At 34.8% G+C, this 27,523-nt stretch overlaps 1 protein-coding gene across 1 annotated transcript; it reads left to right on the top strand.

Annotated features, from left to right (window-relative positions):
• Positions 1-1,835: 1,835 nt before the first annotated feature.
• Positions 1,836-4,241, top strand: LOC113736833 (L-type lectin-domain containing receptor kinase IV.1-like). Its single transcript, XM_027264006.2, has one exon. It carries the CDS (start codon positions 1,915-1,917, stop codon positions 3,946-3,948), a length of 2,034 nt encoding a protein of 677 aa, XP_027119807.2. The 5' UTR covers positions 1,836-1,914; the 3' UTR covers positions 3,949-4,241.
• The last annotated feature ends 23,282 nt before the right edge of the window (positions 4,242-27,523 follow it).

Genomic DNA, 27,523 nt, shown 5'->3' with positions numbered 1-27,523 from the left:
CAAAAGAATCGGATTCAGACTTCAGAGGCTTTCTTTTGTCTCATGAATTTACATTTTTGCCCCCATGAAATTTTGTTTAGTTTAGTTGCACTTGTAAGTTAATGGAATATGCCAATTACTCTGTTAGTGTTGGGAATGCTATCAAAAATTGCATTTAAATGGATAACAATTTATAATTTAAGAAGCTAAGTGCCAATTACTTTGTTAGTGTTTGGAGTTCGATCCGTTTAGAATATAAGTGAAATTTATAAGTAAAAAATTTAAATTACTCAAACTCAATTGAATTTTTATTGAATAAAAATTCGTTTAAATTCAACTCAAGAAGTAAATTGAACAAAATTTCAATCTCTTCAAAATAGTCAAAAAATTCTTGCACGCTAGGGCATTCAATTTTTTAGATTTGTTTACGCTCCTAATTGTTTCGCATTAGTTCACTTTTCTATCCCTAAAGATTCACTGGGAAAATAAGAAAAGACACGTGAGGTCAAAGTGTTCTAGTCAATCTCTGAGCGTTCTACAGCATCTCGTGTATGCACGCTCTTTGAAACACGTTTCGGGAATGTCAGGTCAAACTTTTTCAGAACTCTTTGAAACATGACACTGCCGGTCCCAGACTGGGGCAGAGCCATTTTGCACCGCTCAGTTTTATAGAATTTTCAGAATAGCCATTTTGCACCTTTTTCTATTGTTGCCTCATTTTTGCCCCCTTGAAATTTGATAATATTCTCTCTAACCCTACAATTGCCCTCCAAAAGTTTTCAAATTTTATTATTATACCACCATCATTTCTATAATGCAACATTAAAATAAAATATATATAATGCTATTTTTATTTTCTTTCTAACAAATTTCATTCGCATAACATTAAACTTTTCATAGCCTTATGAATTACAAGTTAGCAGCATTCATTTGCTAGTTTGACTATCAATACAGTATTTGTCTATTGCATATATGAAAATATACATCCACTAAATGCATAATTTAAATATTGTGCACTATTATACAATTTTTTATGCATAGTTTTATTCATTTTTTTATTTTACACCATTAGATGACCTTATAATAATTGCAATTAAAAAAATCTGTAGATAATTCTTTTTAAAATTATTTAATACTGAATAAAGTGGTGTACTCATTGCAAACATTTAGCTATCCCAAAAATCTATAACACATAGTAAACTTATGCTAGCTTTGGGAGATTCTACAATCCTCTTTTGGTATCATACCCTCAAGTTAAATTCACAATTAGATGGTGAAATAAGTTTTTCAGACCGTTAGACTATATTAACTTGAAAACTTTGAACCACTGCTATCACTAAGAGACAAAAATTAAGGGAATGGCTCCTTAAAGGAAAATAGAATTTTATTTGTAATTGCACCATTTGCAAAAAGGAGTATTTGGCACCAAAGGGTTCACAAGATAATATATTTTCCATTTAAATTAACTAATAAAAATTTTGAAACAAACCAAAATAGAGCTTTGTTTGGATTAACTGTTTTTGGGGATGTTTTTGAAAAATTTTACTGTAGCAGAGTTTTTAGAGTATATTTTGGCATATTTTTAGAATATATTTTGAAAAATTTAACAGTTGTAGAGTTTTTAGAATATATTTTGGGATATTTTTTAAATATTAAAAAAAATTTAGACTACTTTTTAAAATATTTTTATAGTATTTAAAAAATTAATTTTTAAAAAACTCAAGGATCCAACAGGTCTATCTTTTAATGAGACGATGGAGTATATAGAACCACCGCACAGTTAAAAAAGACCACTACCGCAGTCAAAGTCTTAAAAAGCAGTCAAAGTCTGTTTGAGATGATAGAAGGGAGTGTGAAGAAATAGCAACGCTAGATAGTACGATATAAGCTACCAAATTAAGAAGAATTTGGCAATTAGCATCCAACTCTTTAATCATGTCGTTGAAACCAGTAACAGCAGTCGTAGCCTATTTTTTCGTTCACATCGCAGTTGGTGCAGCAGCTTCTGATGATGTTGGGTTCATCTATCAAGGATTTCAATCATCAAATCTAAGCCTGGATGGATTAGCCACAGTCACCAAAAATGGCCTCCTACGAGTAACCAACAGCACCATATTACAAACTGGGTACGCCTTCTATCCTAATCCCATCAACTTCAAGACCACATCCAATAGTTCAGCTTTCTCCTTTTCCACCCAATTTGTGTTTGCTATAGTACCCGATGTCCCAGGCGTGACTGGTACGGGAATGGCATTCGCGATCGCACCAAGAAGAAAACTTGCACAAGTGCCTTCCTATCCGTTGCTTGGCCTCTTCGATACAAACACCAATGGAAATCAAACAAATCACGTTTTTGCTGTGGAGCTTGACATTTACCAAGACCAAGATATTGAAGATATCAATGACAACCATGTTGGTATTGATATTAACTCTGTGATCTCCAAGGCATCCGCACCAGCGAGTTACCAAGCTAATAACAAGAGTTCATTTGACAACTTAACTCTCATCAGCGGTCAACCGATGCAGCTTTGGGTGGAATACGACGGGGTGGAGAGGAGAATCGATGTAACATTAGCTCCAATGGAGGCTGCTAAACCACATACACCTCTTTTGTCTTTGAAATATGATCTTTCGCCAATTTTACAGCAGACCATGTATGTTGGCTTTTCGGCAGTCTCTAGTCCACTCAAAACAGGAATAACTAATTTTATACTTGGATGGAGCTTCAGGATGAATGGCGTTGCACAAGCTCTTGATCTCTCTCGGCTCCCCAAGCTACCTCGGATTGGACATAAGAAAGTGTCTAAAATTTTCACCGCGGGATTGCCCCTGATTTTTGTACTTATGTTAATAATACTAACATCTGGAGTAGCTTATTATCTATGGAGAAAGTGGAAGTTTGCAGAAGTGCTGGAAGAATGGGAGCTTGCTTATGGACCTCACAGGTTCAAGTATAAGGATTTATACATTGCCACCAAGGGGTTCAGAGAAAAAGAGCTGTTGGGCGAAGGCGGATTTGGCAGGGTCTACAAAGGCATTTTGACAACAAACAAGGCTGAGGTTGCTGTCAAGAAGGTCTCTCATCAAGCAAGACAGGGAATGAGAGAATTTGTTGCAGAAATCATCAGTATTGGTCGCTTACGCAATAGAAATTTAGTACCATTCTTGGGTTATTGTCGGCGTAAAGGAGAGTTACTTTTGGTATACGAGTTCATGCCCCATGGCAGTCTAGATAAGTTTTTGTATAACCAGCCCAAGTATATCCTCAACTGGAGCCAAAGAATGCGAGTCATCAAAGGTATAGCATCAGGATTATTATATCTACACGAAGAATGGGAGCAAGTTGTGATCCACAGAGATGTAAAAGCCAGTAACGTATTGTTGGATGCTGAACTGAATGGAAGATTAGGAGATTTCGGCCTGGCAAGGCTATACGATCATGGAACTCTGCCTCAAAGCACCCATGTAGCAGGATCTCTTGGCTACCTTGCCCCTGAGCATAACAGGACAGGGAGGGCCACAACAAGCACTGATGTATATGCTTTTGGGGCCTTTTTGCTAGAGGTTGCCTGTGGAAGAAGGCCAATACAACCACGAGCAGAACCACCAGAGAATATCGTTTTGGTAGATTGGGTATTTTCGTGCTGGAAAGCAGGCAATGTTCTCCAGGCGGTTGATCAAAGGCTACGCACTGAGTATGTGAAAGAGGAAGCAGAATTGGTGTTGAAACTAGGCTTGTTGTGCTCTCATATAGAACCAAAGATTAGGCCAAGTATAAGGCAAGTTCTGTTGTACTTGGAGGGATCAGTTGCCCTGCCAGAATTATCATCACTGGCCATGGGCGTTTCTGCTGTTGGTCTTGGCCCCGCCCATCCTGCTGGCTTTAAAGATATTACATCGTCATTTGCAACTTCCATGGACAAAAGTTTCTCACATGTAGCAGACTCTGTTCTCTCTGGGGGTCGGTAATTAAGATGCTTATCTTTCCCATTTATTAAATTTAGGGAAAAAAAGAGAAAAAAAAAAGGAGCCTCTATTCCTGTACTTATTTTGTTGAGTGCATTTTCTGTCAAATCTTGTCAATTTTTCTTATCTTTCTATCCACTAGAACCCCTTGTACTCTTTATTTCTGTAGCTGAGATCTTGGATATGCAAGGTTTCAATATTGCTAGTTTGTTACTTTTCTCCTTTCTGTATGATCTATGATCTAGTCTCGTTATGTCTTGTAAAAAGAATCATTAATAGCAACTGTGCATTAATCATCCCACCATACTTGCGAAAAAGAGCAAAGATAGCCAAGAGCACAGGAGCCTCACCATAAACTGACCAGAGCTAGAAACTATTTGGTTGTTTATTCCAAAAGGACTCACATTATTGTCACATGTTGAAGAACTCAATTGTTAATTTCATTCAATTCTTCCATCAAACTTCAAAATTAGCTTGATAACAATTTCCTGGATGCTCATTATATGTCTAAGGAGCTATCCATTCAATTTGCCTGGAACAGATAGATGTAAAAGAGGCACAGCATGTTAATCGTCTTACACATATTTAGTGCCATGAATAGCACAACTAGATTTATTGCATTGTACCTAGCTAGTTACCTAAAAAGCTTGGCATTTGGACGTTTCTCCAATTGATTGACTCGTTCACTACGCAAGTCTTTGGACTAGCACAATTTGGACTTTAATCCATCCTCTTTTTTTTTTTCAAAGATAAGCAGATAATTAGATTCAGAGAGTTAACGGAAAGACTGGCCTAAACAATCTAAGGGGACCTACCAAACTTCCAGATCCAGCTAATTGATAACTGGTCGAGAAGTCTGGAGATCTTAAACCCAGGATAAATACCCACAATCTTCCGGACGTAGGATGGTAATCCATCCGTATATGCCTATCAATTAGTTTACTAAGTCTTTGGACTGCAAAGATTCCTCTACATATGAAAGGCAATCTGGCGGGGACCATAAAAGTTCAATGCGGTGGGCTCCCATCCTACCTAATCTTGAAATGCCTCCTATTCTATCTTGCACTCCTGATCTTGTTTTCAAGTAGTTATTTGTAGGCGTTGATTATTATTCAACTTTTGTGAAAAAATTTAATACAAAAAAATTCAATGTGGCTGGTCCCATCCCACGTCCACGTCTAATCTTGAAAAAAATCTCCCCATTGCTCAAGTCCATATCCTAGTTCTGTCTTTCCAACTGTTCATTTGCAAGTGTTGGTTTTCATTCAAAATTTCTAATTATATGACAAAAAAATCAATCAAAATATTGAGCTATAACTTTTAATATTAAGAAAAAAATCATTAAAGCGCAATCTGAAATTCAAAGTATTACAAATCTTTACATAAAAAGTAAATAGAGAAAGAAAGAATCCAGTAAGGTCCAACAAGCATACGCGGGAATGGCATAGGGAGGCTTGGGAATGCCATACAATCCTCTACTTTTCTTTAGCCCGAGAATGGCTCATTTGATAAGACTGAAGTCTACAATCTAAATTTTGAAATATAAAAATTAAGTGCTGAAAGTATGAAATTGCTGAATTGATAAAGATATTTTTGTTTAATAACTACCTTAATTATAGCTTTGAATTGAAATATCAGACAAATATTATACTTCTATCTTTAAAAATTTGTCTTTATTTATGTATTTGGAGAGAACGGAAAGTGCGTGTGTGTATGTGTGAGAAACAGAGAGAAAATAAAGAAACAAATTAAACATGGTGTGTAAGTATGTGTATTTATGTATGGAAGTGTATGCATCAAATAGATAGAGAGAGAATGCATTTTTTTGGTGTGTAAGAGTATGTAGAGAATGTGTTATATATGTGAGAGGTATAGCATGTGAAGTCAATTCAGAAAATTCTGTAAAATAAATTTTCACTTAAAATTTTATAGACAAATTAGGTAATGCTTAATATATTAAGTGATAAGGCAATTAAGTTATCAAACATGCTAAATTCAAAAATTTCTAAATGGATTATTTTTTAGCATTAAGTAGAGCTATCAAATAGGTCTTAACTGAAAAACTATTTACTCATAAGTGAACAGTCTAGTCGTGGACAAGGTAAATGGTAGATTTGATGTATCAATATCATTAGGCATACCACTTTAAAGGAGAAAAAAATGATTAACTAAATTTAGTGCTTACATGTGTAAGTGTATATATGTGTGTGTAAGTATGTGTATGTATGTGTGTGTGCACATGTGTGTGCATATATATGTGTGATCGACGAATTCCTATAAGCGCACATGGTCGATCGTAGTAATGTATTACCTGGAGTATTTTAGGGTTGAATCCATAGGGTCGAATTAATTTTCTACTTTAATTATTTTAATAAAAAGATAAAATTTAAACTCAAAGGGTGTTATAATCACTACTCGATAAATGAAATAAATAATCAAATCAAATAAGATATAGGTGAGAAAACAATTAGCAAAACGTTGGGGTTTTAGATTTTGATCTAGAGTTTGAGTTAATTACCTAGTTAATTTCATAACATGCCAAGAGCGTATCACACGCAAGTACCTGAGATTATCTCTTGATATATATAAGTTGTGCCTAGTTAAATCTCACGTCTCTCTTGAGATCATTAGTATTTAATTAAACCTTTTAAGATCTTAGGTGATATAACCTACTCTCATGATTAGGTTAAGTATGCTAATTTTTCTAATGTATGGTTGTATATCCCTTCTCAGTTCAATACAAATTCTAAGAGCATATATATGATGGCCAAGCATAAACATATAATTAAATCAAGGCGAAAGTTAAGAATTTAACTAAGATAAATAATCAAAACTTTTCCAAAAAACCCTAACTAATTTAGTTCATCATAATCATAATTAAAGCCAAGAATTCAAGAAACAACAACAACAATAATGGAGAATAAAGAAAAGAAAACTTCTTAGTTGTCCGGCTTCAATTCCCATGTTGGTTGCTCCTTGATTCTTCTATAACTTCTTCTTGATGTCTCAAAAAAATGTGAAAAATATGAACAAAGCTTAACTTGGTGTTTTTCTCCCTTAAAAATGACCAAAAGTACTCCTATTTATAGTCTCTCAAAGTTGTATTCCAAATATGGTAGGAATAGGTTTCGAAAAGTTACCAAAAATTGGCTATGAGGGGGTTCCCAAATGAAGTCTAGTCGAAATCAGCCCTAAGTCTGGCCCTTGACTTGTTTCGAAACTCATGAAACATCAGAATCCGAGAATGTCCAGTGTAAACTCCCTTGCAATGTCCAGTACCGAACATGAGATCCACTGGCAGATCTATAAGGATCCGTGCGTAGATCACATTTGAAGCCAAATTACACAACCTCTTGCTCAAGCATAAAAGTTGTAGCCCTTTCAATTAACTTTTAAATGCCATAAGAATCATGTTATTTGGAGGTTTGGATGCTGAGATATATCGAAAATATTGAGAACTTGTTGGAAGAGCATCATAGTGCAAATATACTTCAATAATTTGGATTTTTGACTATGAAAACATGAAAAGTGGACTCTAATGTCTTCCTAAAAATCGCAGATCGTCTCTTATTTCAAATGAATCAAGAATCATCTCAATCTGATTTTGGTAACTAAATTTATTGCCAAAATATTGAAACATGTCAATCCTGCTAAATCCCTTTCTCTTGACTTTTTCCTCTTCCATTGTTTCTTTGCATCATGTTTTTGGTCCGTTTTCTCTCCAATTGAACTTTCCATCTATTAGAACAATATAAGAGCAAACTTAAGTGGTTTTTACTCAAATTATAGCTCAAATAATATAGTTAACTAACAACCTATACATATAAATGGACTACAATTTATGCCCTATCAAACTCCTTCACACTTAGTCCATACTTGTCCTCAAGCACAAGACCAAACTCCATTAAATACAAACAATGGTTATATTTCAGACTATTATTATGAAAGCAACCATTCTAAACAAGTGTCAAGTATCAATAGTGAAAATTAAAGAAACGCTTTTCCTGCTAGCTTTTAATACTATCGACCCTTTGACTTAGGCTAACTAAACTAGGTATATAAAATATTTATCAAGCATTTTCCGCAAATGGTCCAACTATTAAGTAAAATCTCAAACATATAACCACATGATCCACAGGCTATTATTATATTCCGTATTTTTGTTTCCTTTCTTTTCTTTATTTTTCTCTTTCCTTTTGCAAATTCCCTCACACTTAAAATATTTTTTTATATATTTTAATAAGGGGAATGTACTTAATTCTCAGCCGTTCAAGCTTGTTGACATGAACTCCAATATCTCCCAAATGAAAGAGGTCAGTTACTTAGCTTTCACCGCTAAAGAATCACATACTCATAGTTATCGCCATTTTTTGACGCGAAAGTCAACATTTATCCAATGAAGACTCCCAATTACTAGATAACAAGAATTGGTAGAGTATAGCTCAACATAATAAACTAAGAATATAAACACAAACAATAACACAAAAATAGCCTATTTCATATTCCAATAATGTGGAGAGTTAAGATTAATAATTAGGCCAAATTCGCAAGAAAAATGCTTAAAAAAAATTTACAATACATAGAAAAGTTAGCCAAAAATTGAAAAAGTTTCAAACTATCGAATATTCACCAAAGAAGTGCTTTAAAGTAACACCATTCAACACTTAATATATTCACGCATACCATGCCTTAACGATAACAAAACATGAAATATAATCCATTTCCTTTCAGGGAATAACAAAAATTTTGAAGATTTCAACCAAAAATTTTCACTTCACACAATCACCTCTTCCCCACACTTAAGACAACATTGTCCCCAATCTTGAGGATAAAATAGAAAAATAATATCAAGAAAAGAGACGAAAGTGAAACTCCCTAATAACAAATAGAGTGCCAAAGACCAAGTGGGATAAGAGAAGTTGCTAATTACCATCTAACAGTCAAGCTCAACCTTCCAAAATATAAAAAGACAAGAAAACACTACAAATAGGAATTAAATGCACCACCAAATAACCCAAGATAGAAAATAACAAAATTGTAAAGAAATAAACACCAACATTAATCCCAAACAAAAGAAAAATATTAAATAAAATTAGAAAGAAGTCGGATAGCCTTCTAAAAAGCGCAAGTTTTATGTCTTCGACCAGACAGGTCGATGTGATTTTGGCGGACGAAATGGCTTGAACGATTTCACAGCTTCCTTAGCATATGCCTACGATTCTACATAATTTTCCATATCTCCATTGTGCATTCGGACCGCCAAAGAAGAATATGCACGATGATTTTGCAAAGGGATGACTCTTACATCATACTCTTTAGGATCAAACCTAACAAATCAATATCAGAGTTTTAGTGTCTGGGTTTTGTGACAATGATGACAATAATAGACTGCCCATTTTGAGATATAGAAGAGTTGATTTAGTAGTACAATGAGCAAAGAAAAATTCTGTTAAGGTTTTTCTCAGAGAAAGTGAAGTAACGATTACTATATTCGTGATTTTGATCCATTCGGATCTGTGGAAACCTTCATGAGTTTTGGTTCTCTGGGATCTGTCAAGACTGTTACTATTTTAGTCTATTGGGATCTGTTGAGACTTTGTGAGTTTTGATCCATTGTGGATAAGATGAAGCATGTTTACTATTTGTCGATGTTGGGTACATGTTAAGGTAGGGATTTATTGAAATTGTCTTTGTATATCACATCGAGAGTTTTACAAAAAGATCCCTTCTCTTGGTGGTTATAAATACAGTAGACTTAACTGAATTTAAGTGTACCAAAAGACCAGTCCAAGAGAGGTTTTTGAGGAACCTGAAAGAGATTTGGTTATGAGAGGTTTTTGGGGAACTTGAATAAGAGATTTGGTTAAGCATCAAACCAGGAGAATTAGTTAATGGGTTATTATATCTTTGGGTCATCAAACCTTTTGATATATTTAGAGTTCGTCTGGTTCATGGGATGACACAAGATTGGATCAATCATCTTGTATCATTCTATGTTTGATTGCATTTTATATATGAAATGACACATCCTACCTAATCGAATTAATCCTCTATTCATGGATAAAATAATCCCATCGGGAAGGTGGTATTAGTTATCCCGGGATGACTAACACACAGGATGATAAAATTTTAGACTTATTTATCCTTACAAAAATACAAATTTATAATATAATTGTATAATCCTACTCCCACACGATAATATACTATGAATGGACTAATTGGCCCCTACTAATTAATTTTAAAGTTTTTTTGACTAATTTGCTCCTACTACCAACATAATAATGTTTTAACTAATTTGCCCTTATGAATGATTCACATTTGTACTGACTATATATAATCACACTCTCATATAATAATATGATAATAAATGGACTAATTAGCCCCTACTAATTATACTAAATTTTTTGACTAATTTGCCTCTATTCATTATTTTACACATTTTGACTTACCCCTATTAATTAATTTAAAATTTTTGACCAATTTGCCATACTAACATCATAATGGAAGGGCTATATTGCCCTTGGACTAAGTTACCCTTACTAAAATTATTTTCTAAACCAAATTTTATATAAAAATGTAATCTTATCAATTGAGTTTTGTAAATGAGGCTTTCAATAAGTTCAAACTCGGCCCAAAGAAAAATCTTCTATATTAGTTTGAGTTTAACTCATTTAAAACTCTTAAATGAATTAGGTTTTAATTTATTTAACCTTAATTTAGCCAAAATTCAACCTATTATTTAATTAGATTTCAAATTCAGGTTCAAAAACTTCATAAAAATCTATTTTTAAGGACCCAAATGGGCTAAATTTGAGTGAATGCAAATTTTTATATATCAAAACCCTTGATTTACTTTATAATTCTAAAGTTTCAAACTACTCTATTTTAATAAAAGTTATAAACATTAAATTTTTTTTAAAGTTATTTTATTAAAAAATATTAAATTATTTTACTAATACTTTTATAAATATTAAATTATTTTATTAAAAAGAATCTACTAATTAAGGGGGTGCTTTGGTCATTAAAATAGTAATTCTACCTCATCCAATCTCCAAAACACAAGATTGGATTATTTTCCAATATATTCTATCCAATTCATAGCTAACCAAACACTAGATAACTTAGATTATTTATCTAGGGATGACTCATCCGAGAATGAGTCATCCCACCTTATCCAGTTTGCGAACCAAACGGACCCTTAGGGTTTGCATGTTTTAGTATTTGGTGCTTTATGCCTAGGAATCCTTTCTCAAGATTTTGTACTCTTTGTTTTGTACTCTCTTTATTATAGTGATATCATATTTCTCCTTTGCCTATAAATGTAGGTTAACATGACCAAACCATATAATTCTAGTCACTCTGTATTTGATTTATTCATTTGTTACCATTTTTGTTGGGTTACAAGAACCCTATTATCTTCTCTGTCATTGTCTTTGGACCAAACCCAACAATACAAATCAACTAGTATTTTGACCGTGGTATGTGTAGATTTTACATTTAATTTAATAATAATAATAATAGAATTATTTATATCAATTACATGAAAAAGGTTAAAAATTAAAAAATATAAAACTGAGAATTTTTCTTCAATTCCTTAGGACGTCCGGTAGGCTGGTTTTCTGCGTCCGAAGATACTCAATGGTTGTCGGACGTCCGATGCAGTCTTTTTGAGCGTCCGACAGCTTTCAGCAACCTTTGTCTTCTTTCAATTGCACTTGTTCATGGAATCAAATAACTTCATAACTGAAAGTATATCTTGAAGAGATATTAGTATCATCCATTTGTTTTGTAAACATCAAAAGATAGGGATCAAGATCAACATTCTCCCCCTTTTTGATGATGACAAAACAATGGATGGAAAGAAACAAAAATAAGTATAAGCTCCCCCTCAATCATTGCATCCAAAACTTTCAAGAGCCAAACTCATAATCTCAGAATAACTCCCCCTTACTCATTGCATCCATTTCTCCCCCTTTTTGTCATCATAAGATGAGAGTAAAAATCAGCTACCATAATCCAACAACAATAACAAAGAATCCAATATTTCAAGTAAAAACAGAGAAATGGCAGCAATAACTATCATATCACAGAGAATTGATATCAAAAGGAGTACCAACATATCACAGAGAGTTTAACAAAGCAAATCATCATTATATTAGAATAGTTCTTTTCTCTCCCTTTTAGACATCATACAGATTCAGTAATATACAAAAAATATCGGCGAAAACTCAGTTCAAAGTATCAGAAATATCAAAAGAGAATTAAAAAAAAAACATTATGAACAAGAATCACACCAATCTTACCAATATCTCATACTTGTTAGAGTTAGTATCATGTCTAACTATGCACATGTATCTCATACCATTTCTCATATTTTTCTTAACATAACAGTTGCTATTCATGTGACCGAATTGACAACAAAAGCTGCACATAGTTGATGGATCATTCAAATGAACAGATTTAACAAAACTGACTTGGCATCTCCTATGGATGGTAAAATCATTTGCATGATAATTTAACTTGTTCTGATGAGTGCTAAAGTGAGACTTTTTATCATTCCTTTGAAGGTAATTCTGTTTCTGATGTTGAAGCCACTGGCCAAGATCATTCATTCTTCTTTTCAAACAATTTTGTTCATTTTTTAGTATGTCACAAAACCTTGTTTTTCTATCAAGTTTATTTTGTAAATCAATCTCATTCTTTTTCAAGAAATCATTTTCAGTTTTCAGCTTCTTGTTTTCTTGAAAAATGCGTGTATTGTCCTGAAGAAGAAAACTAATTTTGTGTTTCAATTCCTTATTTTTAACACAAGATTCTTTCAAACTATCATGCAATTTTATAATAAAAGATTCAAGATCATCATCAGTTTCATTATCACTTTCAAATTGAGAGTTAGAAGATGTTACCTCATCATCTCCAATGGCCATGAAAGCCAATTGAGCAGATTCTTCTTCCTCTTCAATTTCACCATCGGAGTTGCATTCATTCCATGTGAACTGGAAGTTATTGAATCTGGATTTTCTTTCACCTTTCCTCTTCTTCATTGGGCACTCACTTGCGTAGTGTCCAGGTTGCCCGCATTCAAAACACTTATCAGTTTGTTTTTTGTTGAACTCTAGCTTTCCTTTGTTTCTCAAGTTGTTGGACTGATTCGGGAAGGAGTTGTTAGGTCCACCTTTTCTGAATCTCCTCTTGTTGAGTATTCTTTTGAAGCCTCGTGTGATGAGTGCAATATCACTATCATCACCTTCCATGTTATCTTCACTCACGGAGGCTGTATCATCTTCATCTTGTGAAGCTTTTAGAGCAATACTCTTTCTCACCTTTGTATCTTCTTCCTCCTGCACCTTGAACTTGAGTTTCAGCTCATAAGAAGTTAGAGAATTAATAAGAGATTCAATGGGTAAGGTATTCAGATCTTTAGATTCCTCAATGGCAGTCACTTTACTCTCCCAATCCTTCGATAAAGCATTCAAAATTTTTCTATTTTTCTCACCTAGAGAGTATTCTTTTTCCAACACCTGCAAATCCTTAATGAGGTCATTGAATCTACAATACATCTCATCAATGTTTTCATGAGGTTGCATCTTGAAGGATTCATACTTTGTAACCAGAATAGACTTCTTTTGTTCTCTAACATTCTCACTACCTTCATGAAATTCTCTCAATTTATCCCAAATTTCCTTGGCTGACTTGCAGCCTTTGACTCTAATAGATTCATTTGAGTCTAAAGCACAATATAACACATTCATGGCTTTTCCATTTAATGTGAGATGAGCTCTATCCGCAGCAGTCAATTCACTTCTTGTTTTTGGTCTAGATCTCTGAGTATTTTCATCTATAAGAGAGGCATCGTATGGACCTTCACTAATAATAAACCACAATTCAATATCAATAGATTGCAAAAAGATAATCATTCTTTCTTTCCAACTCATATAATTTGACCCATTAAACATAGGTGGTCTAATAACAGAATGTCCTTCAAAAAACATAGCATTATTGGTTGTCATTTTTACTCCCAAGCCGATTGAGCTTAATCTCAAGGAGACCAAGCTCTGATACCAATTGTAAGGATCGAAGACAACCAATCGAAAAGCCAATCGATAAGCAATTAAAAGATCACAATATAACAATAAGTAAATAAAAGGGAAAGAGTTGCAAACCAATTAACTACACAGCTCCTCTTGAGCTTGTAAATTAATTCAAATAAGCTTCTTCAAATTGATGAATTACAATCACTCTTGCGTACAAAGGAAGGTTCACCTCCTCCTTGCCCCGAACACCACTCGGTCAAGCCAGGACGTTTTACTATCCCTCAGGACAACCCTCACAGAGCTACACTCATGAAAGATTCACTCACAAATGAAAAGCTTACAATGAACATCACACCACTAAGACTATAAATATTCTTTGATGAGCATTTTCTCACTAAAATCACTCTAGATCTTTTGTATCTTCAGTGTGCAAAAGTTTATTTTGAAGTATCTGACCAACCACTATTTATATAGGATCAAGAAAGTGCCTCATTAGTGCTTCCAACGGATAGAAAGTAGCTGAAGAGTCAACTAGCCGTTGGAGTGTCGGACGTCCGATACTTGTGTCCGATACTGTCGGACGTCCGATGCTTGCGTCCGACAGCAGGCAGTGAGTTTGAAAAATTTTCTTCAATTCTATCGGACGTCCGATAGGCTGGTTTTCTGCGTCCGAAGGTATGATATAAAACTGAGAATTTTTCTTCAATTCCTTAGGACGTCCGGTAGGCTGGTTTTCTGCGTCCGAAGATACTCAATGGTTGTCGGACGTCCGATGCAGTCTTTTTGAGCGTCCGACAGCTTTCAGCAACCTTTGTCTTCTTTCAATTGCACTTGTTCATGGAATCAAATAACTTCATAACTGAAAGTATATCTTGAAGAGATATTAGTATCATCCATTTGTTTTGTAAACATCAAAAGATAGGGATCAAGATCAACATTCTCCCCCTTTTTGATGATGACAAAACAATGGATGGAAAGAAACAAAAATAAGTATAAGCTCCCCCTCAATCATTGCATCCAAAACTTTCAAGAGCCAAACTCATAATCTCAGAATAACCCCCCCTTACTCATGGCATCCATTTCTCCCCCTTTTTGTCATCATAAGATGAGAGTAAAAATCAGCTACCATAATCCAACAACAATAACAAAGAATCCAATATTTCAAGTAAAAACAGAGAAATGGCAGCAATAACTATCATATCACAGAGAATTGATATCAAAAGGAGTACCAACATATCACAGAGAGTTTAACAAAGCAAATCATCATTATATTAGAATAGTTCTTTTCTCTCCCTTTTAGACATCATACAGATTCAGTAATATACAAAAAATATCGGCGAAAACTCAGTTCAAAGTATCAGAAATATCAAAAGAGAATTAAAAAAAAAACATTATGAACAAGAATCACACCAATCTTACCAATATCTCATACTTGTTAGAGTTAGTATCATGTCTAACTATGCACATGTATCTCATACCATTTCTCATATTTTTCTTAACATAACAGTTGCTATTCATGTGACCGAATTGACAACAAAAGCTGCACATAGTTGATGGATCATTCAAATGAACAGATTTAACAAAACTGACTTGGCATCTCCTATGGATGGTAAAATCATTTGCATGATAATTTAACTTGTTCTGATGAGTGCTAAAGTGAGACTTTTTATCATTCCTTTGAAGGTAATTCTGTTTCTGATGTTGAAGCCACTGGCCAAGATCATTCATTCTTCTTTTCAAACAATTTTGTTCATTTTTTAGTATGTCACAAAACCTTGTTTTTCTATCAAGTTTATTTTGTAAATCAATCTCATTCTTTTTCAAGAAATCATTTTCAGTTTTCAGCTTCTTGTTTTCTTGAAAAATGCGTGTATTGTCCTGAAGAAGAAAACTAATTTTGTGTTTCAATTCCTTATTTTTAACACAAGATTCTTTCAAACTATCATGCAATTTTATAATAAAAGATTCAAGATCATCATCAGTTTCATTATCACTTTCAAATTGAGAGTTAGAAGATGTTACCTCATCATCTCCAATGGCCATGAAAGCCAATTGAGCAGATTCTTCTTCCTCTTCAATTTCACCATCGGAGTTGCATTCATTCCATGTGAACTGGAAGTTATTGAATCTGGATTTTCTTTCACCTTTCCTCTTCTTCATTGGGCACTCACTTGCGTAGTGTCCAGGTTGCCCGCATTCAAAACACTTATCAGTTTGTTTTTTGTTGAACTCTAGCTTTCCTTTGTTTCTCAAGTTGTTGGACTGATTCGGGAAGGAGTTGTTAGGTCCACCTTTTCTGAATCTCCTCTTGTTGAGTATTCTTTTGAAGCCTCGTGTGATGAGTGCAATATCACTATCATCACCTTCCATGTTATCTTCACTCACGGAGGCTGTATCATCTTCATCTTGTGAAGCTTTTAGAGCAATACTCTTTCTCACCTTTGTATCTTCTTCCTCCTGCACCTTGAACTTGAGTTTCAGCTCATAAGAAGTTAGAGAATTAATAAGAGATTCAATGGGTAAGGTATTCAGATCTTTAGATTCCTCAATGGCAGTCACTTTACTCTCCCAATCCTTCGATAAAGCATTCAAAATTTTTCTATTTTTCTCACCTAGAGAGTATTCTTTTTCCAACACCTGCAAATCCTTAATGAGGTCATTGAATCTACAATACATCTCATCAATGTTTTCATGAGGTTGCATCTTGAAGGATTCATACTTTGTAACCAGAATAGACTTCTTTTGTTCTCTAACATTCTCACTACCTTCATGAAATTCTCTCAATTTATCCCAAATTTCCTTGGCTGACTTGCAGCCTTTGACTCTAATAGATTCATTTGAGTCTAAAGCACAATATAACACATTCATGGCTTTTCCATTTAATGTGAGATGAGCTCTATCCGCAGCAGTCAATTCACTTCTTGTTTTTGGTCTAGATCTCTGAGTATTTTCATCTATAAGAGAGGCATCGTATGGACCTTCACTAATAATAAACCACAATTCAATATCAATAGATTGCAAAAAGATAATCATTCTTTCTTTCCAACTCATATAATTTGACCCATTAAACATAGGTGGTCTAATAACAGAATGTCCTTCAAAAAACATAGCATTATTGGTTGTCATTTTTACTCCCAAGCCGATTGAGCTTAATCTCAAGGAGACCAAGCTCTGATACCAATTGTAAGGATCGAAGACAACCAATCGAAAAGCCAATCGATAAGCAATTAAAAGATCACAATATAACAATAAGTAAATAAAAGGGAAAGAGTTGCAAACCAATTAACTACACAGCTCCTCTTGAGCTTGTAAATTAATTCAAATAAGCTTCTTCAAATTGATGAATTACAATCACTCTTGCGTACAAAGGAAGGTTCACCTCCTCCTTGCCCCGAACACCACTCGGTCAAGCCAGGACGTTTTACTATCCCTCAGGACAACCCTCACAGAGCTACACTCATGAAAGATTCACTCACAAATGAAAAGCTTACAATGAACTTCACACCACTAAGACTACAAATATTCTTTGATGAGCATTTTCTCACTAAAATCACTCTAGATCTTTTGTATCTTCAGTGTGCAAAAGTTTATTTTGAAGTATCTGACCAACCACTATTTATATAGGATCAAGAAAGTGCCTCATTAGTGCTTCCAACGGATAGAAAGTAGCTGAAGAGTCAACTAGCCGTTGGAGTGTCGGACGTCCGATACTTGTGTCCGATACTGTCGGACGTCCGATGCTTGCGTCCGACAGCAGGCAGTGAGTTTGAAAAATTTTCTTCAATTCTATCGGACGTCCGATAGGCTGGTTTTCTGCGTCCGAAGGTATGATATAAAACTGAGAATTTTTCTTCAATTCCTTAGGACGTCCGGTAGGCTGGTTTTCTGCGTCCGAAGATACTCAATGGTTGTCGGACGTCCGATGCAGTCTTTTTGAGCGTCCGACAGCTTTCAGCAACCTTTGTCTTCTTTCAATTGCACTTGTTCATGGAATCAAATAACTTCATAACTGAAAGTATATCTTGAAGAGATATTAGTATCATCCATTTGTTTTGTAAACATCAAAAGATAGGGATCAAGATCAACATTCTCCCCCTTTTTGATGATGACAAAACAATGGATGGAAAGAAACAAAAATAAGTATAAGCTCCCCCTCAATCATTGCATCCAAAACTTTCAAGAGCCAAACTCATAATCTCAGAATAACCCCCCCTTACTCATGGCATCCATTTCTCCCCCTTTTTGTCATCATAAGATGAGAGTAAAAATCAGCTACCATAATCCAACAACAATAACAAAGAATCCAATATTTCAAGTAAAAACAGAGAAATGGCAGCAATAACTATCATATCACAGAGAATTGATATCAAAAGGAGTACCAACATATCACAGAGAGTTTAACAAAGCAAATCATCATTATATTAGAATAGTTCTTTTCTCTCCCTTTTAGACATCATACAGATTCAGTAATATACAAAAAATATCGGCGAAAACTCAGTTCAAAGTATCAGAAATATCAAAAGAGAATTAAAAAAAAAACATTATGAACAAGAATCACACCAATCTTACCAATATCTCATACTTGTTAGAGTTAGTATCATGTCTAACTATGCACATGTATCTCATACCATTTCTCATATTTTTCTTAACATAACAGTTGCTATTCATGTGACCGAATTGACAACAAAAGCTGCACATAGTTGATGGATCATTCAAATGAACAGATTTAACAAAACTGACTTGGCATCTCCTATGGATGGTAAAATCATTTGCATGATAATTTAACTTGTTCTGATGAGTGCTAAAGTGAGACTTTTTATCATTCCTTTGAAGGTAATTCTGTTTCTGATGTTGAAGCCACTGGCCAAGATCATTCATTCTTCTTTTCAAACAATTTTGTTCATTTTTTAGTATGTCACAAAACCTTGTTTTTCTATCAAGTTTATTTTGTAAATCAATCTCATTCTTTTTCAAGAAATCATTTTCAGTTTTCAGCTTCTTGTTTTCTTGAAAAATGCGTGTATTGTCCTGAAGAAGAAAACTAATTTTGTGTTTCAATTCCTTATTTTTAACACAAGATTCTTTCAAACTATCATGCAATTTTATAATAAAAGATTCAAGATCATCATCAGTTTCATTATCACTTTCAAATTGAGAGTTAGAAGATGTTACCTCATCATCTCCAATGGCCATGAAAGCCAATTGAGCAGATTCTTCTTCCTCTTCAATTTCACCATCGGAGTTGCATTCATTCCATGTGAACTGGAAGTTATTGAATCTGGATTTTCTTTCACCTTTCCTCTTCTTCATTGGGCACTCACTTGCGTAGTGTCCAGGTTGCCCGCATTCAAAACACTTATCAGTTTGTTTTTTGTTGAACTCTAGCTTTCCTTTGTTTCTCAAGTTGTTGGACTGATTCGGGAAGGAGTTGTTAGGTCCACCTTTTCTGAATCTCCTCTTGTTGAGTATTCTTTTGAAGCCTCGTGTGATGAGTGCAATATCACTATCATCACCTTCCATGTTATCTTCACTCACGGAGGCTGTATCATCTTCATCTTGTGAAGCTTTTAGAGCAATACTCTTTCTCACCTTTGTATCTTCTTCCTCCTGCACCTTGAACTTGAGTTTCAGCTCATAAGAAGTTAGAGAATTAATAAGAGATTCAATGGGTAAGGTATTCAGATCTTTAGATTCCTCAATGGCAGTCACTTTACTCTCCCAATCCTTCGATAAAGCATTCAAAATTTTTCTATTTTTCTCACCTAGAGAGTATTCTTTTTCCAACACCTGCAAATCCTTAATGAGGTCATTGAATCTACAATACATCTCATCAATGTTTTCATGAGGTTGCATCTTGAAGGATTCATACTTTGTAACCAGAATAGACTTCTTTTGTTCTCTAACATTCTCACTACCTTCATGAAATTCTCTCAATTTATCCCAAATTTCCTTGGCTGACTTGCAGCCTTTGACTCTAATAGATTCATTTGAGTCTAAAGCACAATATAACACATTCATGGCTTTTCCATTTAATGTGAGATGAGCTCTATCCGCAGCAGTCAATTCACTTCTTGTTTTTGGTCTAGATCTCTGAGTATTTTCATCTATAAGAGAGGCATCGTATGGACCTTCACTAATAATAAACCACAATTCAATATCAATAGATTGCAAAAAGATAATCATTCTTTCTTTCCAACTCATATAATTTGACCCATTAAACATAGGTGGTCTAATAACAGAATGTCCTTCAAAAAACATAGCATTATTGGTTGTCATTTTTACTCCCAAGCCGATTGAGCTTAATCTCAAGGAGACCAAGCTCTGATACCAATTGTAAGGATCGAAGACAACCAATCGAAAAGCCAATCGATAAGCAATTAAAAGATCACAATATAACAATAAGTAAATAAAAGGGAAAGAGTTGCAAACCAATTAACTACACAGCTCCTCTTGAGCTTGTAAATTAATTCAAATAAGCTTCTTCAAATTGATGAATTACAATCACTCTTGCGTACAAAGGAAGGTTCACCTCCTCCTTGCCCCGAACACCACTCGGTCAAGCCAGGACGTTTTACTATCCCTCAGGACAACCCTCACAGAGCTACACTCATGAAAGATTCACTCACAAATGAAAAGCTTACAATGAACTTCACACCACTAAGACTACAAATATTCTTTGATGAGCATTTTCTCACTAAAATCACTCTAGATCTTTTGTATCTTCAGTGTGCAAAAGTTTATTTTGAAGTATCTGACCAACCACTATTTATATAGGATCAAGAAAGTGCCTCATTAGTGCTTCCAACGGATAGAAAGTAGCTGAAGAGTCAACTAGCCGTTGGAGTGTCGGACGTCCGATACTTGTGTCCGATACTGTCGGACGTCCGATGCTTGCGTCCGACAGCAGGCAGTGAGTTTGAAAAATTTTCTTCAATTCTATCGGACGTCCGATAGGCTGGTTTTCTGCGTCCGAAGGTATGATATAAAACTGAGAATTTTTCTTCAATTCCTTAGGACGTCCGGTAGGCTGGTTTTCTGCGTCCGAAGATACTCAATGGTTGTCGGACGTCCGATGCAGTCTTTTTGAGCGTCCGACAGCTTTCAGCAACCTTTGTCTTCTTTCAATTGCACTTGTTCATGGAATCAAATAACTTCATAACTGAAAGTATATCTTGAAGAGATATTAGTATCATCCATTTGTTTTGTAAACATCAAAAGATAGGGATCAAGATCAACATTCTCCCCCTTTTTGATGATGACAAAACAATGGATGGAAAGAAACAAAAATAAGTATAAGCTCCCCCTCAATCATTGCATCCAAAACTTTCAAGAGCCAAACTCATAATCTCAGAATAACCCCCCCTTACTCATGGCATCCATTTCTCCCCCTTTTTGTCATCATAAGATGAGAGTAAAAATCAGCTACCATAATCCAACAACAATAACAAAGAATCCAATATTTCAAGTAAAAACAGAGAAATGGCAGCAATAACTATCATATCACAGAGAATTGATATCAAAAGGAGTACCAACATATCACAGAGAGTTTAACAAAGCAAATCATCATTATATTAGAATAGTTCTTTTCTCTCCCTTTTAGACATCATACAGATTCAGTAATATACAAAAAATATCGGCGAAAACTCAGTTCAAAGTATCAGAAATATCAAAAGAGAATTAAAAAAAAAACATTATGAACAAGAATCACACCAATCTTACCAATATCTCATACTTGTTAGAGTTAGTATCATGTCTAACTATGCACATGTATCTCATACCATTTCTCATATTTTTCTTAACATAACAGTTGCTATTCATGTGACCGAATTGACAACAAAAGCTGCACATAGTTGATGGATCATTCAAATGAACAGATTTAACAAAACTGACTTGGCATCTCCTATGGATGGTAAAATCATTTGCATGATAATTTAACTTGTTCTGATGAGTGCTAAAGTGAGACTTTTTATCATTCCTTTGAAGGTAATTCTGTTTCTGATGTTGAAGCCACTGGCCAAGATCATTCATTCTTCTTTTCAAACAATTTTGTTCATTTTTTAGTATGTCACAAAACCTTGTTTTTCTATCAAGTTTATTTTGTAAATCAATCTCATTCTTTTTCAAGAAATCATTTTCAGTTTTCAGCTTCTTGTTTTCTTGAAAAATGCGTGTATTGTCCTGAAGAAGAAAACTAATTTTGTGTTTCAATTCCTTATTTTTAACACAAGATTCTTTCAAACTATCATGCAATTTTATAATAAAAGATTCAAGATCATCATCAGTTTCATTATCACTTTCAAATTGAGAGTTAGAAGATGTTACCTCATCATCTCCAATGGCCATGAAAGCCAATTGAGCAGATTCTTCTTCCTCTTCAATTTCACCATCGGAGTTGCATTCATTCCATGTGAACTGGAAGTTATTGAATCTGGATTTTCTTTCACCTTTCCTCTTCTTCATTGGGCACTCACTTGCGTAGTGTCCAGGTTGCCCGCATTCAAAACACTTATCAGTTTGTTTTTTGTTGAACTCTAGCTTTCCTTTGTTTCTCAAGTTGTTGGACTGATTCGGGAAGGAGTTGTTAGGTCCACCTTTTCTGAATCTCCTCTTGTTGAGTATTCTTTTGAAGCCTCGTGTGATGAGTGCAATATCACTATCATCACCTTCCATGTTATCTTCACTCACGGAGGCTGTATCATCTTCATCTTGTGAAGCTTTTAGAGCAATACTCTTTCTCACCTTTGTATCTTCTTCCTCCTGCACCTTGAACTTGAGTTTCAGCTCATAAGAAGTTAGAGAATTAATAAGAGATTCAATGGGTAAGGTATTCAGATCTTTAGATTCCTCAATGGCAGTCACTTTACTCTCCCAATCCTTCGATAAAGCATTCAAAATTTTTCTATTTTTCTCACCTAGAGAGTATTCTTTTTCCAACACCTGCAAATCCTTAATGAGGTCATTGAATCTACAATACATCTCATCAATGTTTTCATGAGGTTGCATCTTGAAGGATTCATACTTTGTAACCAGAATAGACTTCTTTTGTTCTCTAACATTCTCACTACCTTCATGAAATTCTCTCAATTTATCCCAAATTTCCTTGGCTGACTTGCAGCCTTTGACTCTAATAGATTCATTTGAGTCTAAAGCACAATATAACACATTCATGGCTTTTCCATTTAATGTGAGATGAGCTCTATCCGCAGCAGTCAATTCACTTCTTGTTTTTGGTCTAGATCTCTGAGTATTTTCATCTATAAGAGAGGCATCGTATGGACCTTCACTAATAATAAACCACAATTCAATATCAATAGATTGCAAAAAGATAATCATTCTTTCTTTCCAACTCATATAATTTGACCCATTAAACATAGGTGGTCTAATAACAGAATGTCCTTCAAAAAACATAGCATTATTGGTTGTCATTTTTACTCCCAAGCCGATTGAGCTTAATCTCAAGGAGACCAAGCTCTGATACCAATTGTAAGGATCGAAGACAACCAATCGAAAAGCCAATCGATAAGCAATTAAAAGATCACAATATAACAATAAGTAAATAAAAGGGAAAGAGTTGCAAACCAATTAACTACACAGCTCCTCTTGAGCTTGTAAATTAATTCAAATAAGCTTCTTCAAATTGATGAATTACAATCACTCTTGCGTACAAAGGAAGGTTCACCTCCTCCTTGCCCCGAACACCACTCGGTCAAGCCAGGACGTTTTACTATCCCTCAGGACAACCCTCACAGAGCTACACTCATGAAAGATTCACTCACAAATGAAAAGCTTACAATGAACATCACACCACTAAGACTACAAATATTCTTTGATGAGCATTTTCTCACTAAAATCACTCTAGATCTTTTGTATCTTCAGTGTGCAAAAGTTTATTTTGAAGTATCTGACCAACCACTATTTATATAGGATCAAGAAAGTGCCTCATTAGTGCTTCCAACGGATAGAAAGTAGCTGAAGAGTCAACTAGCCGTTGGAGTGTCGGACGTCCGATACTTGTGTCCGATACTGTCGGACGTCCGATGCTTGCGTCCGACAGCAGGCAGTGAGTTTGAAAAATTTTCTTCAATTCTATCGGACGTCCGATAGGCTGGTTTTCTGCGTCCGAAGGTATGATATAAAACTGAGAATTTTTCTTCAATTCCTTAGGACGTCCGGTAGGCTGGTTTTCTGCGTCCGAAGATACTCAATGGTTGTCGGACGTCCGATGCAGTCTTTTTGAGCGTCCGACAGCTTTCAGCAACCTTTGTCTTCTTTCAATTGCACTTGTTCATGGAATCAAATAACTTCATAACTGAAAGTATATCTTGAAGAGATATTAGTATCATCCATTTGTTTTGTAAACATCAAAAGATAGGGATCAAGATCAACATTCTCCCCCTTTTTGATGATGACAAAACAATGGATGGAAAGAAACAAAAATAAGTATAAGCTCCCCCTCAATCATTGCATCCAAAACTTTCAAGAGCCAAACTCATAATCTCAGAATAACCCCCCCTTACTCATGGCATCCATTTCTCCCCCTTTTTGTCATCATAAGATGAGAGTAAAAATCAGCTACCATAATCCAACAACAATAACAAAGAATCCAATATTTCAAGTAAAAACAGAGAAATGGCAGCAATAACTATCATATCACAGAGAATTGATATCAAAAGGAGTACCAACATATCACAGAGAGTTTAACAAAGCAAATCATCATTATATTAGAATAGTTCTTTTCTCTCCCTTTTAGACATCATACAGATTCAGTAATATACAAAAAATATCGGCGAAAACTCAGTTCAAAGTATCAGAAATATCAAAAGAGAATTAAAAAAAAAACATTATGAACAAGAATCACACCAATCTTACCAATATCTCATACTTGTTAGAGTTAGTATCATGTCTAACTATGCACATGTATCTCATACCATTTCTCATATTTTTCTTAACATAACAGTTGCTATTCATGTGACCGAATTGACAACAAAAGCTGCACATAGTTGATGGATCATTCAAATGAACAGATTTAACAAAACTGACTTGGCATCTCCTATGGATGGTAAAATCATTTGCATGATAATTTAACTTGTTCTGATGAGTGCTAAAGTGAGACTTTTTATCATTCCTTTGAAGGTAATTCTGTTTCTGATGTTGAAGCCACTGGCCAAGATCATTCATTCTTCTTTTCAAACAATTTTGTTCATTTTTTAGTATGTCACAAAACCTTGTTTTTCTATCAAGTTTATTTTGTAAATCAATCTCATTCTTTTTCAAGAAATCATTTTCAGTTTTCAGCTTCTTGTTTTCTTGAAAAATGCGTGTATTGTCCTGAAGAAGAAAACTAATTTTGTGTTTCAATTCCTTATTTTTAACACAAGATTCTTTCAAACTATCATGCAATTTTATAATAAAAGATTCAAGATCATCATCAGTTTCATTATCACTTTCAAATTGAGAGTTAGAAGATGTTACCTCATCATCTCCAATGGCCATGAAAGCCAATTGAGCAGATTCTTCTTCCTCTTCAATTTCACCATCGGAGTTGCATTCATTCCATGTGAACTGGAAGTTATTGAATCTGGATTTTCTTTCACCTTTCCTCTTCTTCATTGGGCACTCACTTGCGTAGTGTCCAGGTTGCCCGCATTCAAAACACTTATCAGTTTGTTTTTTGTTGAACTCTAGCTTTCCTTTGTTTCTCAAGTTGTTGGACTGATTCGGGAAGGAGTTGTTAGGTCCACCTTTTCTGAATCTCCTCTTGTTGAGTATTCTTTTGAAGCCTCGTGTGATGAGTGCAATATCACTATCATCACCTTCCATGTTATCTTCACTCACGGAGGCTGTATCATCTTCATCTTGTGAAGCTTTTAGAGCAATACTCTTTCTCACCTTTGTATCTTCTTCCTCCTGCACCTTGAACTTGAGTTTCAGCTCATAAGAAGTTAGAGAATTAATAAGAGATTCAATGGGTAAGGTATTCAGATCTTTAGATTCCTCAATGGCAGTCACTTTACTCTCCCAATCCTTCGATAAAGCATTCAAAATTTTTCTATTTTTCTCACCTAGAGAGTATTCTTTTTCCAACACCTGCAAATCCTTAATGAGGTCATTGAATCTACAATACATCTCATCAATGTTTTCATGAGGTTGCATCTTGAAGGATTCATACTTTGTAACCAGAATAGACTTCTTTTGTTCTCTAACATTCTCACTACCTTCATGAAATTCTCTCAATTTATCCCAAATTTCCTTGGCTGACTTGCAGCCTTTGACTCTAATAGATTCATTTGAGTCTAAAGCACAATATAACACATTCATGGCTTTTCCATTTAATGTGAGATGAGCTCTATCCGCAGCAGTCAATTCACTTCTTGTTTTTGGTCTAGATCTCTGAGTATTTTCATCTATAAGAGAGGCATCGTATGGACCTTCACTAATAATAAACCACAATTCAATATCAATAGATTGCAAAAAGATAATCATTCTTTCTTTCCAACTCATATAATTTGACCCATTAAACATAGGTGGTCTAATAACAGAATGTCCTTCAAAAAACATAGCATTATTGGTTGTCATTTTTACTCCCAAGCCGATTGAGCTTAATCTCAAGGAGACCAAGCTCTGATACCAATTGTAAGGATCGAAGACAACCAATCGAAAAGCCAATCGATAAGCAATTAAAAGATCACAATATAACAATAAGTAAATAAAAGGGAAAGAGTTGCAAACCAATTAACTACACAGCTCCTCTTGAGCTTGTAAATTAATTCAAATAAGCTTCTTCAAATTGATGAATTACAATCACTCTTGCGTACAAAGGAAGGTTCACCTCCTCCTTGCCCCGAACACCACTCGGTCAAGCCAGGACGTTTTACTATCCCTCAGGACAACCCTCACAGAGCTACACTCATGAAAGATTCACTCACAAATGAAAAGCTTACAATGAACTTCACACCACTAAGACTACAAATATTCTTTGATGAGCATTTTCTCACTAAAATCACTCTAGATCTTTTGTATCTTCAGTGTGCAAAAGTTTATTTTGAAGTATCTGACCAACCACTATTTATATAGGATCAAGAAAGTGCCTCATTAGTGCTTCCAACGGATAGAAAGTAGCTGAAGAGTCAACTAGCCGTTGGAGTGTCGGACGTCCGATACTTGTGTCCGATACTGTCGGACGTCCGATGCTTGCGTCCGACAGCAGGCAGTGAGTTTGAAAAATTTTCTTCAATTCTATCGGACGTCCGATAGGCTGGTTTTCTGCGTCCGAAGGTATGATATAAAACTGAGAATTTTTCTTCAATTCCTTAGGACGTCCGGTAGGCTGGTTTTCTGCGTCCGAAGATACTCAATGGTTGTCGGACGTCCGATGCAGTCTTTTTGAGCGTCCGACAGCTTTCAGCAACCTTTGTCTTCTTTCAATTGCACTTGTTCATGGAATCAAATAACTTCATAACTGAAAGTATATCTTGAAGAGATATTAGTATCATCCATTTGTTTTGTAAACATCAAAAGATAGGGATCAAGATCAACATTCTCCC

The sequence above is a fragment of the Coffea arabica genome, chromosome 3e (genome assembly GCF_036785885.1).
Source record: "Coffea arabica cultivar ET-39 chromosome 3e, Coffea Arabica ET-39 HiFi, whole genome shotgun sequence".
Taxonomy (NCBI): Eukaryota; Viridiplantae; Streptophyta; class Magnoliopsida; order Gentianales; family Rubiaceae; genus Coffea; species Coffea arabica.
The sequence above is the reverse complement of the archived record's forward strand: the minus strand, read 5'-3'. Positions and strand labels throughout refer to the sequence as shown.

Bases quoted from the DNA above. Each gene is read 5' to 3' on its own strand.
- LOC113736833 (XM_027264006.2), top strand. From the start codon at position 1,915: ATGTCGTTGAAACCAGTAACAGCAGTCGTAGCCTATTTTTTCGTTCAC.